We start from the raw sequence: 18,123 nt of genomic DNA, 5'->3' as shown, positions 1-18,123 counted from the left end.
ACGAGACAAAACAAAAATGCGCCGGTGACGTATTAAAGATGCGCCGGCGGTGCGAAGTAGTGGAGGAGTGATGGCAGCAGTACCGGTACAGCAAGATCCAGAGGATGATGATTACTCTTTACTTCCCCTCGTTCATGATATTATAAAATGGTAAGGGCTTTTCCAGTTATGGAAAGAACAATCGGTAGACGAACGTCATGGTAACTGCTTTTGCTAAGTAGCTAGTTGCGGTAAATGAACACGGGATACTTTCAGGATAATAGTTATAGCATTTCGGCTACCTAGCCAGTTGTCTTGTTTTTGAAGTTAAGAAGTTAAGGTTCTTTATAACTTCCTTGGGCTACGCAAATGAAGAATATGTTAGCTGTATAAGTACAACGCGTTTTTTAATAACTGCAGGATCGCCAACTTTGTTCTGTTAGCTGGCGTGAAAATTTCACACGCATTTATGTATGTAAGAGTTCTATTGCCTTCAAAATAGTCCGTATGGTATGCAAACTACCGCAGTGCGTTTGATGTAGCCAATTTTAGGTTTATCATGGAATAATATAGATTTGCCGTAAGATAAGTCTGAACGCTTGAGTGTCACGCAAGATGCGTGAGAGCTGGCAACCCTGTAGCTGTTTTATCGTTCCTTGAGCTAGTTGTGGACTTTGCAGTGCAGCCTGGTCCAGAAATCTAGTATACGTCGTATTATCCTTATCTGTTAATCTTCTATATGTCTCATTTATTAGTTTCCGATCGGAAGCTGATCGGAATGCACGTACTTCAACCCCAACGTAAAAACATCTTAAGATCGACGAGCGATCTCATTTTGGGAGACAACCTTATTTAAATGATACATTTTAGTTTAAATAACTTTAAATATCGTACCGGGGGCGGCATAGTGGTGCAGTGGTTAGCACTGTTGCCTCACACCTCTGGGACCAGCGTTCGAGTTTCCGCCTTCGGTAGTCTGCATGTTCTCCCCATGTCGTCGTGGGGTTTTCTCCGGGTACTCTGGTTTCCCCCCACAGTCCAAAGACATGCTGAGGCTAATTGGAGTTACTAAATTGCTGGGCGTGTGTGAGTGTGCCCTACGATGGGCTGCCTCCCCAACTCCTGGGTTGTTCCCTGCCTCGTGCCTGTAGACCCCGCGACCCAGAAGGATTAGTGGTTTGGAAAATGGATAGATGGATAAATATCGTACCCATTTAGGTAAATCATGACGTCAGGCAGTAGATTAAATTGCATTAACCTGTTCTGCTGTTCTCTCATTTTGAAGCATGGATAAAGACAGCCAAGATGTCCACCAGGAGATAAACAAGCTTAAGGCAAGGATCCAGGAGGCTCGTGAGCAGATCTCCACTATGCCAGGCATCGATAAGAGCCCAGAGGAGCAGCAGCAGCAGCTGCAGACCCTGAGGGAGCAGGTGCGCACCAAGAGCCTGCTGCTGCAGAAGTACAAAAGCCTGTGCGTTTTCGACATCCCCAAGGCCTAGGAGCCACCCGAGTAATGGCAGGGGATCAAGCCTGTAGTGACACCATTTTTAGGCATCACTGGAGCTGGGAGACCCTGAAGACTCTACTTTTGTTTGTATGCAGTAATAATTATTTAGTGTGAAATGGGACTGGAAGAAAATATACATTTTGTATGTAATTACTTGCCACAAATGTGTTCATCTATAGCCTTAGGTTTTGTGTGTAATTGTATATGCCTGTAAAATAAGCCCTGTTCTGAACCTGAACCACAACTATTTGTGGTTCTTTTTAGATTTTTTTTTGTTTTTTAATGTGAACTAGTCTGTTTGTTTTGTTCTCTTTGTAATATGTGTTTTAATAATTAAAACGCAGCCTTTTCCATATCTGTGTTCAGGTCATTGTAATATTCTTATCTTACCATACACACATTTATTTAATCGTCTTCCGAATTTTGTTTTAGATTTGTATATCCTTTTACACAAACAAGTAAACGGACACTTTGGTGCCTAAACATTTTGAAAAAATGTTTTAATGGGCCAGGCATGGTGTTTACTGCGGGTAGGTGATTTTTGGAGATCATATACGTAGTGCTGAATGTTCGTGGAAAGTTTAAAACGGGCTGTATGTTTCATTTTTGCATACCGACAAATAGATAAAATGAGCGTCTGGTGAAGAAATAAGACGGTATCAACTTCATAATCAGTCCCATTTTACAGCGATTTATATGAAACAACCCATTGCAATTACAATTTTCAAATGCACTGACAGAGGGACAAAACTTCACTTGTTTGTTTATCATTGTTTATTTTCTTTTTTGCAAAAGTAAATCTCGACATATAAGAATAAATATACATTCACAATACATTTGTTCATGTTGCAACAAACATTCAAGTTCGGTCCTGTTATAAAATGTAAACAGTGCTTTTCACATTGCGCTTCACTGGAGCGCCCGTTTCGCCTTTTAACTTAAGGCATATTCAAAGTAACACACATGTAGGAGGCTGAAATCAAATTTCATCTGGCGTCCTTTAACAATCACAAGTAAGCGCCTGCCTTCACAAGAAAACAAACCTCGGAAACATAAGTGTCACGATTTCGGACGGTGCTGTTTTGACCCATTTTTAATGCCCCTACTTCTGGATTTAGCGCTGAACAGCGGCCACGAAGCATTGACTTGCATTAGTCTATAATTGCGCCGCTATACTGCATCTCGTATTCCACCATCAAGGCGCAGCTTTTAGCTGATAACGCATCTCTCTCTGTCCTTCGCTTGGCTGCCGCCGATCGCCTTCTCTTTTATGTACATCAAGTCACTGTGCACGCTGGGGCGCCTGGCGAATGGAGCCACTATCCCGTACGCGTCCCCGTCTTTGAACTTCTTGTTCTTCAGTGACTTTCTTTGTAGCATGTCGCAGTACTGCTCCGACACTTTCCGGTGAAGGTCCGGGCTCATTTCGTTTGGCAGCTTGGCCAAAGTAAAGAGGGCTCGGAACATCGAGTCCACGTTGGTGTTGCGTTTGGCTGAGATGTCGAAGTAAGCGCACTGCTGGTCATCAGCGACCAGTCCCTCAATCTCCTCCCGACTCACTTCCCGGCAAAAGTCCCGATCGCTCTTGTTCCCGCATATAACCAGGGGGACGTTCACGTTTTCTTTGGTTTTGTTTTTCAAACAGGACTTCGTCTCGTATATCTGCTGCTTCAGGCGTTTAACCTCCTGGAATGATTCTCTGCTGTCCAAACTGAACACTAGGATGAAGACATCACCTGAAACAGATGACATGTAACATGTAATTACTTCGTACCATTTCTTCTACAGTGCAAGATCGTTAAGATATTCTGTAGCAAGTAGTTCAATACAAAAGCAAATTTGGCTTAATTTATCTGATGCACAAGTGCGCAGAGATCAGTTTCAGAAATCAATTTACCTGTAAGTATAGATAGTCTCCTCACGGCAGGAAAGGGGTGATTTCCAGAGGTGTCTAAAATGTCCAGCTGGTAAACGTTCCCCTTAATGCTGTAGAACTTCCTATGAAAGTCCTCGATCGTCGGCGTATATTGCTCCTCGAACCTTTCATTTAGAAACCGGGAGATGATGGCCGTCTTGCCAACTTTAGTGGAGCCCAGGATCACCATCCTGTAGCAGTTTTTTGCGGGGATGTCGAACTCGTTTTCCGACGGTGTCATTTTCTTGATCATGGTAGCAAGGTTCAGATTCAGTAAAAGAATCAGAAATGTAAGCCCGTGAAACGGGGGAACTAATTCAGCTAAGCGATTTCGGTAGCCACGTCTTGCTTTTTTGAGTCTTACAGGTGGTTGCCAAGAATTTATAGAGACTGCTGACCCCTCCTCTCCCCACGCGTCACGGAGGACGCAGCGCCCCAAACAGCTAGAGGGGAAAAAACTCTGGTGACACTCGTTTCTGCGTCAGTCTAAACTAGGACCGAAAAAGGTCGAAAGCCGGTGGGGATAAACTAAAGATAAATACTACTATCGACATGCTTCTCTACATACAAGTTTTCAATTATGCTATTTACAAAAAAATGCTACTTTACATTTCTCCGTAATGGGCTTTTTTTCTCCCATCTGCCGATATTTTATGCACACTGGGAAGACTTTTTTCCGCAGATTAAGAATCAACTCCGAAACGGCTAACAACACCTAGCTCCGTGCAAGCTTGTGAAATATGACGTTAGCAAAGATTTTCTAGAATTTTACTTTCTTCTGCATAAGAAGATCTGGTAAAATACAGATACTTGGAAAATATTGCGCTGTAATTGCTTTGCTGTATTTTTTAAGCAGTTGAACTGAAATATCAGTTTACTTTATTCATTTCTAAATGCAGTTATGCATCGATTTAGAAGATGTAGGTTAAATATTTTTTTCAGGTCTGTACAAGTTGTTTTAATGCATAAAATGTTTCTAGGCTCGAGTTACGAAATTTGCCTTGTATGAAATTTGAATTTCAATTTTAAGCCTTTCGAAAAACGTACACGCCCATTCCACCGTGTTACTGAGGGAATACACGCACGATGCCTGGTTTCGAACACTGTTCGTATAAGGTTATACACCTTTATTAGGTTGAGTGGCACGTACGCGCCTTTTGCGCATACTGTACTACAGGGGGCGCTCTTGTGTCAAGTCATTTTGCCAAAGACGCTCCGGGAATTTACACACTTGTCATACTGTTTAACGTGGTTGAAAGAATTTAGCAGAACCTAATGGATGGATGGATGTATGATTAACTTATTGTTAATCACTAACTCACAAACTCATTGTTTCATAGTATTATGAAATACCAAAATGTATAACCGATAAACCCTTCCAAAACCAAACACTTAAAATGCACAATAACTTTTTAATGGTCCTGCTCAGTTATTAATTCTTCAATCATTGGCTGTATCATTAGATAAAGATAGGCCTAGTTATATTCTTTATATATATTGAACAGAGTTCGGTCATTGTGCCCTGCAGAATATGATCTATTTTGTCTGAAGGCTTCCCTGTTAACCTTATATGACAGTCATGCTGTAATGTTTGGGTCAGTAATCAGGTTTGTTGCGGGGATCCATTTGGAACACAGTGTTTCTCTGTTGTTGGTCGACTTGCAGTCACATGATACATGTTAAGGTGAGTAAATTATGCCAGTGGCTCATTTTTCGTTAACCCCCCTCGTTGAGTAAGAATCTGGACCCTCACTGGTCATTATTATGCCACATGCTATTCTATCCCAACATAACTATAAAACAGCAGGTTGATCACACAGCAGTAAAGGCTCAAGACAATTTTCCCTGATTACTTGCTAGTGGTGCAAGTACAGCTCAATTGAAGTATAGCTGTATAAACGGTCTTGGCATGTGCGACTGAGAAGTTCATTCCCACCGTCCTTGGCAGGCAGTATTAATACTGCCACGCTGCTTGGGCTCATCACTCCAGACGCACCGCTAGGCGCTTTGCACCGGAGCCACTTTTAAATCCAGTCTTTTATTGACTTTTTGTACCTAACAGTTTTGAAACAGTATTTAAGGAATTTCACAAAAGAAATAATTTGCCATGAGAAAGTTACTCAGTCTAACACAGCCTTTTTTGTTATTAATACTACTTCTAATGGTACTACTACTACTACTATTACTACTACTGCTACTACTACTACTAATAATAATAATAATAAAAATGAAAGTTACATTTGAAGTAATAAATGATACATTTATGTAGCACTTTTCTAGACATCCAGATCGCTTTACATAACCAATGGGGAGCCAGTTCAACCCCCACCATTGTGTAGCCCCCACTTGGATGATGCGACAGCAGTCATTCTACACCAGTACACTCACCATACTATAGTTAAGGTGGTGAGGGGGAAGGAGAGAATTCACCAGTTAGATATAGGGGGTGACTAGGAAGCCAGATAATGACAACATTATTATTATTATTATTATAACTCTTGTTGTTGTTGCTGTTGTTATTACACAATGATTTATCCAAAGTGAAGTGGTGCCCATTACAGCCATGAATGTTTATTTTGTCTTGTTGCATATTAGTGCACAGATTTTAAATCGGTACTAAATATAATTTAGGAATCCTGGAAGTTTGTACAGTAACACCACACCCCTTATCCAGTACAGGGTTGCAATGGACATATATACAAATTCAGAGACATCAGTCTTAAAAGGGGTTGAGGTCACATAACCAACCCTGTTACAAAGAAATCCAGGCCAGAGCAAGTCTTTCCAAACACATGACTCACTTTGACTAAGACCCATGTGATTTCGGCAGGTAGATTTGTCACGGCCTATTTTGTTGTTTAGGCTGTGGCGCTGCTCTCAGTGCAAGTCCTTACAGGTGCCAATTAAGAGAACGGGCCTCCTGTGTTGCTCTGCATGGGCGGATTGCACATGCTGGACATCTGCAGTAATGCACGAACATTGTATTATAATGCCAGGCTCATTAATTTTGTAAGCTTAGCCCTTAGCAGTAGGTGTGCCATAGAAGTAGTGGGTAAAATTAACAGAGAGAAATGCATTCTGGGAAGACTGAAACAGTTTGTCAGTTCATGCAGTTATTATAATGCTTTTAATGTATTTAAAGAGCAAATAACAATGAAAATTTTATATTTATATTGCTGTAATGCAGAAATACAGAAATGACAGAGTACCAATGGTTTACTTATATCACCCTGACTCTTTTTAGAAATTAACAATTCAGCTTAAGTACTTTATCAAAGGTATAACAGTAAGGGAGCTAAACCCTTGTGGCCTAAACCAAGAACATTAAATAAGAGTGAGGATCCTGCTGAATTGTCCAGAAGCTCCACACCACATCATTTAAGTGCCACATCAACAGCTTTTTAGTGTTTCTGCAACCAACAAGCAAAGACGGCCCAATCTATTGTGCAGGGAGCTGCAATTAGTTTTCCACCGTTAAAGGTGTAGAAATAGCGCACATTAAATAAGCCACTAGGCACTGCAAGTCCTGGAGCGTTTCTGTTATTACATCATGTTGTGCAGGATCCAGAATTTTAGGGCGTCTCGCCATTTCTCATGTGCCTTCGTGTCTCTGTCTGCGTGCGAGTGGAGGATTACCGCGAGAGATGGCTGCCAGGCTTATTGAAAGCCAGGTGAGCACGGGACGCTCCATGCAAGGCGATAACTGCCACACACAAGAAAAAGGCGACTGATGGCCAAATGGATGACCAGAGAGAGGGATTACAGTCTCCTGGCTGGCAGGTGGTCGTCGCGTGTCAAGGGGGGCATAGAGCCACTGCGTTAGCAGGCCTGATCAGAGGGTGGGTGGGTGACAGAGAAGCCATGCCAAATACGCTCTCAGTCTGGTCCTCTGGGAAGACAAAGGGACCAAATGTCCCATCATGTCCAAGAGACTGGGCCATGTAACACAAGAAAACACTGCTACAGGCAGTGTTTGCTGCAGGTACTGCTACAGACTGACTCAGTGGGCTAAGCCTGTGTGTCTGTAATCAGAAGGTCACCAGTTAAAACCCAGCTTCAGCATGTCTGCGGGTCCTTGAGCAAGGCCCTTAACCCCCTGCTCCCTGGGCGCCGCTATGGGTAGCTGCCCTTCGCGAACAGCTTACTCTACAAAGAGCAAGTTGAGGGAGGTGCAAAGACGATTTCCCCATGGGGATCAATAAACTGTCACTTATTATTATTATGATGGGGCAGGAAAATGGAGACATCTCGCTTTAGGCATATTGACTTCTGGGAGGCAGATGAGGGCATGGCCGTAAATTACGGGGGGGCAGAGGGGTTGTAACTGCCCAATAATCAAAACCGATCAATACACTCCCCCCCAGTAATCATGCCACCCCCTAAATTGGTGGAGACCTCAAGCCCTCCAGTGTTCAAACTAAAGTTACACCCTTGGATGAAGGACAACTGGGGGATGGGGGCACTAGCTTGGCTTGGGATGTGTTATGGTGATAAGACATACAGTGGTATTTTTCTTCAAAACGGTAAAATTTGCCGATTGACACTATAGTGTAACGGTAAAATTTGCCGATTGACACTACAGTGTAATGCTAAAATTTGCCGACCTGATGAAACAGGGTTGCAGTGGTAAAACTTCTGTTGGCTAATTTTACCACCACTGAATGGTGAAAAGACAGAATTTCGGCACATAATTGGTGGGTGTCAGGGAGCTGCTGTTGATTTGCCGTCTGAAAATGACAGAGATAACTGTAGCATTTGCCTGTCCAGAGAACAGAATTGCCTTTATTGTCATCGAACAGGTAGCAAATACATAAAAGTGTTCATCTTTGCATATCTTGCTCACCTTTGAAACACACAGATTTATACATGTGTAAGCAAAGCTTAGCTATTTATATGGAGACCCCAGGGCAGTTGGATTAATGGCCTTGTTCAGTAGCCCAAGGGTCACATGATTACTATACTGGCCGTAGGACCCCTTGATGTCCCAGCAAACAATGCAGGAGCCGCCTGAGCTCAGAACCCGAAATGCGTCCTCTGAACGCGCTTTACTCCGGCATGTCTCTGCCCAGCCTGAACACATGCTTGTCTCCATGTAACTTATAAAACTGAGGTTGAAAGGACGCTGTGTACTTTTATGTCATTGAATTCCCAGAATGCTTTTTTCCTGCAGTTCATTCTCTTTAGATGTCCAGTCTGGTCATTAATTATACGACTTTCCTTCCATACGCCATAGTTTCGACTGAAAGGGCTCTGGACAGTTTGGCCTTGAATGTTTGGACCCCCCACCCCCACTTAATAGTAATGATTTCATTCAGTAAATATATCACTGCAGGGTTAACAGTTACTACAGCTAAAGGAAATCAGCTATGCAGTTTACATTTAAATGATAATGTGCATTCATTTATAATCCACAAAGTCAAAGCTCATGCCTTCTTTTGAGTTTTAATCCCTGTGCCTGTTTGTTTCGCTGTCTTTTGTTCTGTTTAGTCAATTGCACGTGGATTGAATGTGAGTATGCCCATCTCCCTTTGATTGGTCCCCTGCTCACTTTCTCTCTTCCTGTCTTTGCATTAACCTATTTTTGTGCATCTTGTGCAACAGCCCAGATGTTACCCTAAATCTTTTGAAGTCGACTGGCCGTGATGCTAATTGCGTTTCTGCAGTCGACCCCATTCTTTGCTAATTGCGTGTCCCAATGAGCCAAAGCTTTTAGCTGAATTCCTCTTTCATGGGTCCTGTTCATGAGCAGCAAGGGAAAAACATTAACTATGACATCACAAAGCTACCAGGAGTTGAGCACCAATGTAGCTCTAAATATCATTTGCTACACTGTGTTTAAATATAAACTAAGCATTAGCTTCTTACTTGGATTGGAATGCTGTGATGCCAATTATTCACACATTATCTGTTCCACTTGTCTCAATTGAGGGTAACAATGTGTGTCAATTATGTGCATGGAAATTTATAAAAAAGGGGCCATCTTTGTTATGCAAAATGAAACAAATTAAAGATGATGACTTCACACCACACATAAGTTGAAATATTAATGACTCGCCACGCAGGCTATCTACTGTTCATTACTGTCCTTATTGTTCCTCTGCTTCCTTTTCTCTCTCTCTTCCACATGTGCACGGCTTGCTTTTGCAAAAAAACAGCCCTTGACCTAGTGAATTTAGACTCCCTACCGATCGCCTTGGTAGCATTGGTTTCACAGGAGAATAATAACGAAAAAAGAGACTGAAGAAAATAAGGATCCACTTCTAAACTGGACCAGGCGGTCTGACAATGCCCTTCTCCTGATGCTCACATTAAGGCTTTGTCATTATGCTGAGAAAATGACAGTGTAATTGAAATACATATCCGCCGTACCATTATGTAAATTAGTGTTGGTGGGGAGCTATTGCGTGACATGCTGAAGCAGGGACATATCGGCAAATATGTTTTTCTGAGTCCTGCGGTCTGTTTGTTTCAGTATGTCCATCACCACCTGACCTCTATGTTCCTCCCATCTGCGTTGTTCTGCCGCCCGTCTGCTTGTGCCTGCTTGCCATATAGCCAGTCGTTCACAAGTATCTGGGGAAACTGGGTTAATGACATACCCGCAAGGGGGGTGGACATCTTTCGGCCTAAAAGTAGGCCACTTCAAAGAGGTCAGTGTTTCCTTAGAAACGATACGCTCGCACTCAGATTTTCACATTCTCAAAAACGCTGGAGGTCGCGATTGCTGGGCTCACTGTGAACAGGCCGGCTGCCAAAGTGTACGAAATTGAGATGGAGTAAGATGTCGAAAAGGCGGGAACATGGACCTGGCTCAGTGGAATCATGAATCAATGAAAGCCAAAGCAATGGTGCATTAAAAAGTGAAACAGTGAGTCCCTCAACAGGGTTCTACAGACGTGGGTCGCAAACCTGTGCCGCTACTATGATATGATCTGTGTTGCACCATCTGCCATCCACAAAAACAGCGAGTCCACCTCCCCGCTCCTGACTGCTTTGCTTCTATCTGCACTAGAGAAACAATGGATTTTGGAGTTTAGGCTCTCAGGCTAGTCTATACTCACCTGTAATTAGCTGGTGAGAGAATAAATATGTCCGTCCCACATTTGAGAGAGAAAAGGGGACAGATAACATTAGTGTGATCTGTCTTGGGATTTCTGCATTCTTCTGTTTTAGTTAGAGAACAAATTGTTTACTTGGTATATGAGCAAAGACATAAGATTCCTTTCTGTTTGTGACAGTTTAGGATATGATGTTGCACAGAATTAACTTAATTGGATGTGCCACACAAGAAACAATCAATTTCTATGATAAGATGTATTTTTTTTGCTCAATTTTGGTTAGTCTTGTCCTTTTTTTTTGCACTGGATTTGATGAAATATTTCTGTTTGTTACAGAAATAAATGGTAATGTAACACTGACTATACTGTATAACTACCCCAGAGGCAAAATCAACAATTTAAACAGTGGAGTTGTATAATTTGAACTTGTTTCCAAACTAATTAAAAAAATTTGAGAAAAGTGCTATGTTACAGTAATGAGTTTCTGAGAATGACCCATTTAGTCTCCTATTTGTTAATTGTATCTGAATTTAAGGATTCAATGTGTAAATTTTACGATTGTAAATTTTAATGTTACGTGCAATTAATCGTGACTAATCGCATAAAACTGTGCAACTAATTAGTTAATTTTTTTATTGCTTCACAGCCCTAATAATAATACTTTGTTTGACCATTGTATGAGATGAGAGCAAAGCTTGGGTTCTGAGTGCAGGGTCCGCCATTTTATTTGGCTTTACTGGAGCGGTTTTTGGGGTTAAGGACCTCGCTTAAGGGCCCAGCGGAGATACAGTCATTCTGCCAGTTACAGGATTTGAACAGGTGACCTTTTGCTCACGGGTAATCTGCAGAACCACACACAGCCACAGAGGTGTTAAATGTTATATCAGAAAGGTGTGAGTAAATCCCCTTGGTCCATCCTCCAGCTGCCAAGCCTGGTAGGTCTGTTTCCACCTGGGAGAATGTGCTTGTTGCTGTGATGTCGGCTGGTAGGAATATCACCATGATTCTGCTTTTTTTCCTGAAAGCTGCTGTCATTTTGGGTGTAAATTCAGGACCTCTGGTCAAGTAATTAAAATTTCCTCAGCTTTCGCTCATGTGTTCTCCTTGATTTTGAAAATGTAGGCCATAGCTACACACAGCACAACTGAGCAGCTGCTCATGAATGGGACAGACTCAACAGCTGAAGAGGCACAGAGAGATGAGGTGTTCGTGGAGATAATGATTTTCCAGCGGAGCTCCTGCCTAGCAACGGCAGGCGACAGTCAAGCTTGGTCACTGTCACCATGGAGACAGGTGCCAAGTGCAAAGTTTGTCCTCTGAAAAAGGAGACTTATTCTAAAACTCTTGACATGATAGCTGGCGCTGTTGTTAGCATTGGACATTGGAGATTGGATTCTATTATTTTTGTGAAGCAAAAACCATTTTGTTAGAGCTGTGTATCTTAGATCTGACCTCTACAGGGGAAATCGCAAAGACTGTGGAAAGTTTCCCCACCCAACCATGAGAAGTTACACACTGCAAGGAGTGTTAACCCTCACTTACAGCTTTGGTGTAATTTGTCACGCTTGTTCCAGTCCCTCCCTCCTTCTACAAGTCTTCCCACCTCTCAGTTACAAATGACAGGTCACTGGGCAAACTTAATCATCTCATCATTTCTGAAAGCTGGCCAATGCGGCGCCTATTTCTACCGGGAAGAGTTTCGAAAATGACACTTGACTTATTTATAGACTACTGTCCAGATCGATTTTTTTTCTGCTTTTCTGCATTGGTTGCAACCATCAAGTGAAAGATGGGAGAAAAAAAAACTGTTCTAACAAAAGAATTGAATATGATATTTTGAAATGTCACATAAGAAAAGCTGAGTTTTTCAGATGAAGTAGGAGAGCAGTGAAAGGTCATTGTTCCAAAGAGCCGGTACTCCAGTACTGGTTCCAGTTAGTGGGGCTGTTCTGCCCAGTTAGTGTCAGTCATGTCGAAGTGAACCTTAGTCCCCTTCAATCCAATAGCCGCAAATCAGATACAAAAAATGGTAAATAAGAGTCTTCAAAAATGTACTCCTAGAATGCATTCCCAACTTTAATTAGACATTCTGGTTTTCTACAGTCTTCCCCAGAAACTGATGTGTGTCTCACTTTACATATAAATAGATAAATACAATACTGTGCTTAAACCTTAGGCAGTCAAAGAAAATTACATTGAAATGTTTTTCATGCTGCTTTAAAACTATGATGTCTGTAAAAGTGTGTCAGCTTAGCCATTTCAAAAACAGCCATATCATAAACCAATGCATTGTCTGACCCTATCCACCAGCACACCTCATATGGCTAATCCATATCTCATTGAGTTTTTTTAGGAAATTTAATTGATTGATTAAGTCAGCTGGTGGTGAAATTTAACAGATACATGGATGTACTGGGGTGCCCCTGAGGAGAGGTTTGGGAACCAAAGCGTTCAGCGAGATTTCAGTGACTTTTTGGAGGACGGAAGAAATTCTTGTTAGTTTTTATTGTATTGCTTTCAATTTTCTATATGTTATAATGCTAAACTGTGTTTTATTCGGAGCAAATATACACTTACTGTCAGATAAACAGCCATAAACATTTTCTTTGACTGCCTAACACTTTTCGCGCAGTACTGTACCTCAAGAGTTGTGCGTCATTTCCTCCACACACACACACATGCGCGCTCGCACATGTAGGGTATACATATCCTTATGGAGACCGCTCATTCATTTCAATGGGAAAAATGCTAACGCTAACTATGACAACCTTAACCCCAACACTGCCCTAACCATAACCATAAGTAACCTAACAAAATACAAGAGTTTTTGCATTTTTAGTTTTTTCATAGCAGTCACCGATTTTTATAAAATAGAGTTTTCCCTTATGGGGACCAGGAAACCGATCCCCATAAGGGGAAAAAAACGGATATTTATCACGTTATGGGGACATTATGTCCCCATAAGGATAGGTAAACCCGCTCGCACACACACACACACACACACACACACGTTAGAAACTTACAGTGCAGAGGTGAGTCTTACCAAAAACCCAGCAGGTAGCCCCAGTCTGGCCTCTTTATGGTCTGACTCAAACTCACTCCAATTTTGTACCCTGGGCCCCCTACCCCCTACCACCCACCCCAAACCCCATAATTGGGGAGGATGGAAATTTGCCATGGCGCTAAAATCTGGGGCAAGAAGGATGAATTGTCACCAAAACAAGATTGCCCGCTAGCGTGTTCACGGTCATATAACACCCCTGCCCCCCCTTCACGCCACTTCACTGTGACCCATTTCGTGGCGAACTCGAAACAACGGGTACCTAGCAAATTAAACTTTTCAATTTTTTGCTGCTGTGAGGAAAGGATCAAAAATGTGTGTTGAAGTTGGATGGGATATAAAACATTTGGTTATATAAGGGGGGGCTCAGTCACTGGGAAGCAGCATTTTCCATAATAGCGAACTTAACAAAGCTCCTTTGTTGGGGAAAAAATGTAAAATTTGCTTGCTTGACGATAATGACTGCCACAAAAGCAAAATTTCACATCTGCGCTCTGTCCTTTAAAAGCGCGGATTATATAGTTGTGTCACTATTGTGTTTTGACACAAATACCAGGTGAGATACTGAGACACAAGACAGCGAGTGTCATTTTCCACCATCTCTCATTCACTTCTTGTAAATTCCCTCATTAGAAATGTAGGGCAGGACTTACTAGTGCTGATAGTAGCAATGCTATTACAGCAGTATTTAATACTCTTACATGATGGATTTCCATAACATGCTGTGGCTGCTTTTCATTGTTTTATGCAAATGGCATGAAGATTTTTCAGAAAAATCGCTAAACAGCCAAAGATTTATTACACAACTCAAAATCATCGATGTTTACATTCATGCTCCTACGGTTTCTTCAGCACAGGGTTGCATGGAGACCTGGAGTCTATCCTAGGCATGACAGGGCAGAAGGCGGAGGTGCACCGTTGATTTGATGCCGGTTTGTCACACCACACAGGCATGTATACTCTATTGGCAATTCATAGGGGCCAGTTGGACTGTGGCAAGACAGCCACCCAACAAGTGGAGAACACAGAAACTCCACACACCCAGCCGAGGTGGGATTCAAGCTCATAACCCTCTGGGTTCAAGGCATTTACAGCTATTTGTTCATAGTCTGCAACAGGCCAATAGCACAGACAGAAAATGAGTATTTTCCCACATCTGAGAGGCATGAAAGTAGTATACAGGAAGATGAGCATGAATGGGCATTTAGGGTTGGAAAGCAGCACACATAAAGGCCCAGAACATGACCTGCTGAGGCACTAAGCAGTCAGAAGGGGGCAGGTGTCCCAACCAATCCTTCTTACAGGGTGTGGTTTCACATTCAATGAGTCAGTAATTAACCCTCATAAAGAGTTTATGGGTGTGTTGGGTGGTGTGTGGCTCTTTGGATTAGGTGCCTGCGATTGGAAGGTCACTGGTGTAAATCTCGTGTCTGGCAGTGATTTCACCATTGCGTCCTTGAGCAAGGCCTTTAATCCCAGTTGGTGCAAGGACACGATCTGACACTGCTCATTCAACCAACCAGTAAAGTATAAAAAGTTACAGTCACAGAGTACTCAATGGGTTGGTTAAAACAAAATCTTGGTCTGGATTTGTACTTTCTGTTATTGAACTCTCCATCTCTGCTCAGATCAAATTCACACACCAAACTGATGTGTAACTTAATGGCCTAAAACTCTGGGTTTAAGGTGGTGGTAATGCCCAGAGTCACTGTGTTGAGTCTTCAAAATAAACAACATCATTTTGGTTGTATTATGGCTAGATCCACACTTGTACGTCTCACTGGACGGAAGCATCTACTAGATAAATAAATGTAGAGGTTCCCCCTCCCCCAGGGGAGTCTAATTTACGAGTCCAAAACCGCAAGTTAATAAGTCCACTATCTATGAGTTTCCATCCCGGTGAGGCGATGGAGTGACTCACATGGCATAAAATGACAGCCATCTACACCTGGCGGTCTTGCAAATCATGGTTTCATTTTCGCTAATGAGACTCCCATTCAGTCACATCTCTCACATGGCTTTTCGGCATGATGATCGACACTAACTTCCATCCCATCCGTGGATGAGAATCTCTGTATGGATGCAAAAGAGGAATGCAAAAAAAAAATGACAAAATGGCAAAGAGCTCTCTTTCACGCCAGGCTGATTGTGCCGATTACTTGCACCACCAAATGTGTGATTCCCCACTCTGTTCCGATTATCGCTTCAAAGCTTCCAAATAAGTCAGTTCCTCCTTCTCCTTCTCATTTCTTAAGAAGAAACCTTTCTGCTTTCTGCTGATTTCCTGCCATGGCAGAGTAATAGCAAGAGTTCCAGCAAAAGCAGACTTTTCACAACAATTCACGCTTTTCGTTGCCTTCCTGGGGTTTACGAAAGGAAGGACAGTTAATGAGATTGATGGGCACATCAGATTCAGGAACCTAAGCTCACACTAGAAAGAACTTTTTACATTATTAATAGAATTTATTATGATGTATTTCACTGCAATATCACATGCTAATCTGCTTCAGTCCAATATGATGCTAATAGACAACTTAATCCGTTGTCATCATGACCATAAATAACTGAGGCTTGATGTTTAATATGTAATGCACATGTATGAGAGATTTAATATCAGGAGCTCTTATAGTGATTTATATTGCAAGGACCCACTTTGTCTTAATCATGACACTTTATTACTCCCTTTGGGGAAGTTCGTTTTTTCACCTCCCCCTACCTTGTGCTCCATGAGACACAGACAGGCAAAAGCAAGCTTGGCAGCCATCTACAGTGGTGTCCATGGGCTGGGGGGTTAAAGGCCTTGCTTAAGGACTCATAGACATGACAATGCCAAAGCCGGGCCGGAACCAACAACCTTCCAATTACGGGCACAGAGGCTTAGCCCACTGAGCCACATGCTGTTAATTAGCAAACAAGCTACGCACGCAGTCATGCTAATTGGCAGGTTAGGGTTAGCCCTCAGTGTATGATTGTATGGGCGCCCTGTGATGGACTCTAAACCCCCCTGGTTTCTCCCTGGGCTGCATGACACGGGATCCAGGCCCCAAGCCTGTCCAGGGTAAACAGCTGGGAGATGCACAGACTCTTGCTGTGTTTGCAAAAATTAACAGTAAAGAAAAGGGATATGAACAATCCTGATACAGGCCTTCCCCAGGTCGCAAACGAGATCTGCTCCCTAAGTCTGTCTTTAAGTCAAATTTGTATTTGTCGGAACAATAATAATAATAATAATAATAATAATGATAGAGTAATAATAATAGTAGTTACATGTGGCACTGTACTGTACCTCGAGTCAATGAACCGCTGAAGCCACGCAATGCTTTCACGAGCATGACAAAGTAGTGTGTACGTTCATTATTACGAACCATTGCATTTAACCCAATTTTTTAATATAATGAGCTTTATGGCAGTCCGTTTGCAAGTATGAGTTTTCTGTAAGTTGTTCTTAACCTGTATTGCCTGCAATACCTGCAATCTCTTTCAACTGTACTCATTCTCGGATTGTAAAATTTAGTTGGGATTCATGATATATGGGCATGATTCATAATGCTTTCATATATCCATCCCTTTTATGAAACTGCTCATCCTATTCAGGGTCACAACCTAACATGGGTCTAGACCAGGGGTCACCAACCTTTTTGAAACTGAGAGCTACTTCACGGGTACTGAGCCATACGAAGGGCTACCAGTTTGAAACACCCTCCTAAACTTATCTAAACTTCATGTATAATAAACATGTTTTAAATGCTTTTTTTTAAGATATTGTCATTTTCCAAATCTATATAAATGCAAATGTGATTAAAGAAGAATAGCAGCAGGATAAAATTAAATTTCTGCTCACTGGTGAGTTGTGCTATTTTTAGAACAGGTCCGTGGGCGACTCATGTGGTCCTTGGGGCCATCCTGGTGCCTGCGGGCACCATGTTGGTGACCCCTGGTCTAGAGCCTGTGCTGCGGGAGGCTGTGGGTGCAAGGCAGGGAACAACCCAGAATGGGGTGCCAAACCATTGCAAGGCACAAGGCAGGGAACAACCCAGAATGGGGTGCCAACCCATCACAGGGCACAAGGCAGGGAACAACCCAGGATGGGGTGCCAACCCATTGCAAGGCACAAGGCAGGGAACAACCCAGAATGGGGTGCCAACCCATCACAGGGCACAAGGCAGGGAACAACCCAGGATGGGGTGCCAACCCATTGCAAGGCACAAGGCAGGGAACAACCCAGAATGGGGTGCCAACGCATTGCAAGGCACAAGGCAGGGAACAACCCAGAATGGGGTGCCAACCCATTGCAAGGCACAAGGCAGGGAACAACCCAGGATGGGGTGCCAACCCATTGCAAGGCACAAGGCAGGGAACAACCCAGAATGGGGTGCCAACCCATCACAGGGCACAAGGCAGGGAACAACCCAGGATGGGGTGCCAACCCATCGCAAGGCACAAGGCAGGGAACAACCCAGGATGGGGTGCCAACCCATCACAGGGCACAAGGCAGGGAACAACCCAGAATGGGGTGCCAACCCATCACAGGGCACAAGGCAGGGAACAACCCAGAATGGGGTGCCAAACCATTGCAAGGCACAAGGCAGGGAACAACCCA

At 42.8% G+C, this 18,123-nt stretch overlaps 2 protein-coding genes across 2 annotated transcripts; one reads left to right on the top strand and one right to left on the bottom strand.

Moving 5' to 3' along the window:
* The first annotated feature begins 11 nt into the window (after positions 1-11).
* Positions 12-1,844, top strand: med9 (mediator complex subunit 9). The gene is made up of 2 exons (XM_023836972.1): positions 12-150; positions 1,265-1,844. Exons 1-2 carry the CDS (start codon positions 71-73, stop codon positions 1,479-1,481), a joined length of 297 nt encoding a protein of 98 aa, XP_023692740.1. The 5' UTR covers positions 12-70; the 3' UTR covers positions 1,482-1,844.
* Positions 1,845-2,245: 401 nt separating this feature from the next.
* On the bottom strand, positions 2,246-3,779 carry LOC111856757 (dexamethasone-induced Ras-related protein 1-like). The gene is made up of 2 exons (XM_023836971.1): positions 3,387-3,779; positions 2,246-3,225 (listed from the first exon to the last, which is right to left on the bottom strand). Exons 1-2 carry the CDS (start codon positions 3,655-3,657, stop codon positions 2,699-2,701), a joined length of 798 nt encoding a protein of 265 aa, XP_023692739.1. The 5' UTR covers positions 3,658-3,779; the 3' UTR covers positions 2,246-2,698.
* Positions 3,780-18,123: the final 14,344 nt, after the last annotated feature.

The sequence above is a fragment of the Paramormyrops kingsleyae genome, chromosome 22, assembly GCF_048594095.1.
Source record: "Paramormyrops kingsleyae isolate MSU_618 chromosome 22, PKINGS_0.4, whole genome shotgun sequence".
NCBI lineage: Eukaryota > Metazoa > Chordata > Actinopteri > Osteoglossiformes > Mormyridae > Paramormyrops > Paramormyrops kingsleyae.
The sequence above is the reverse complement of the archived record's forward strand: the minus strand, read 5'-3'. Positions and strand labels throughout refer to the sequence as shown.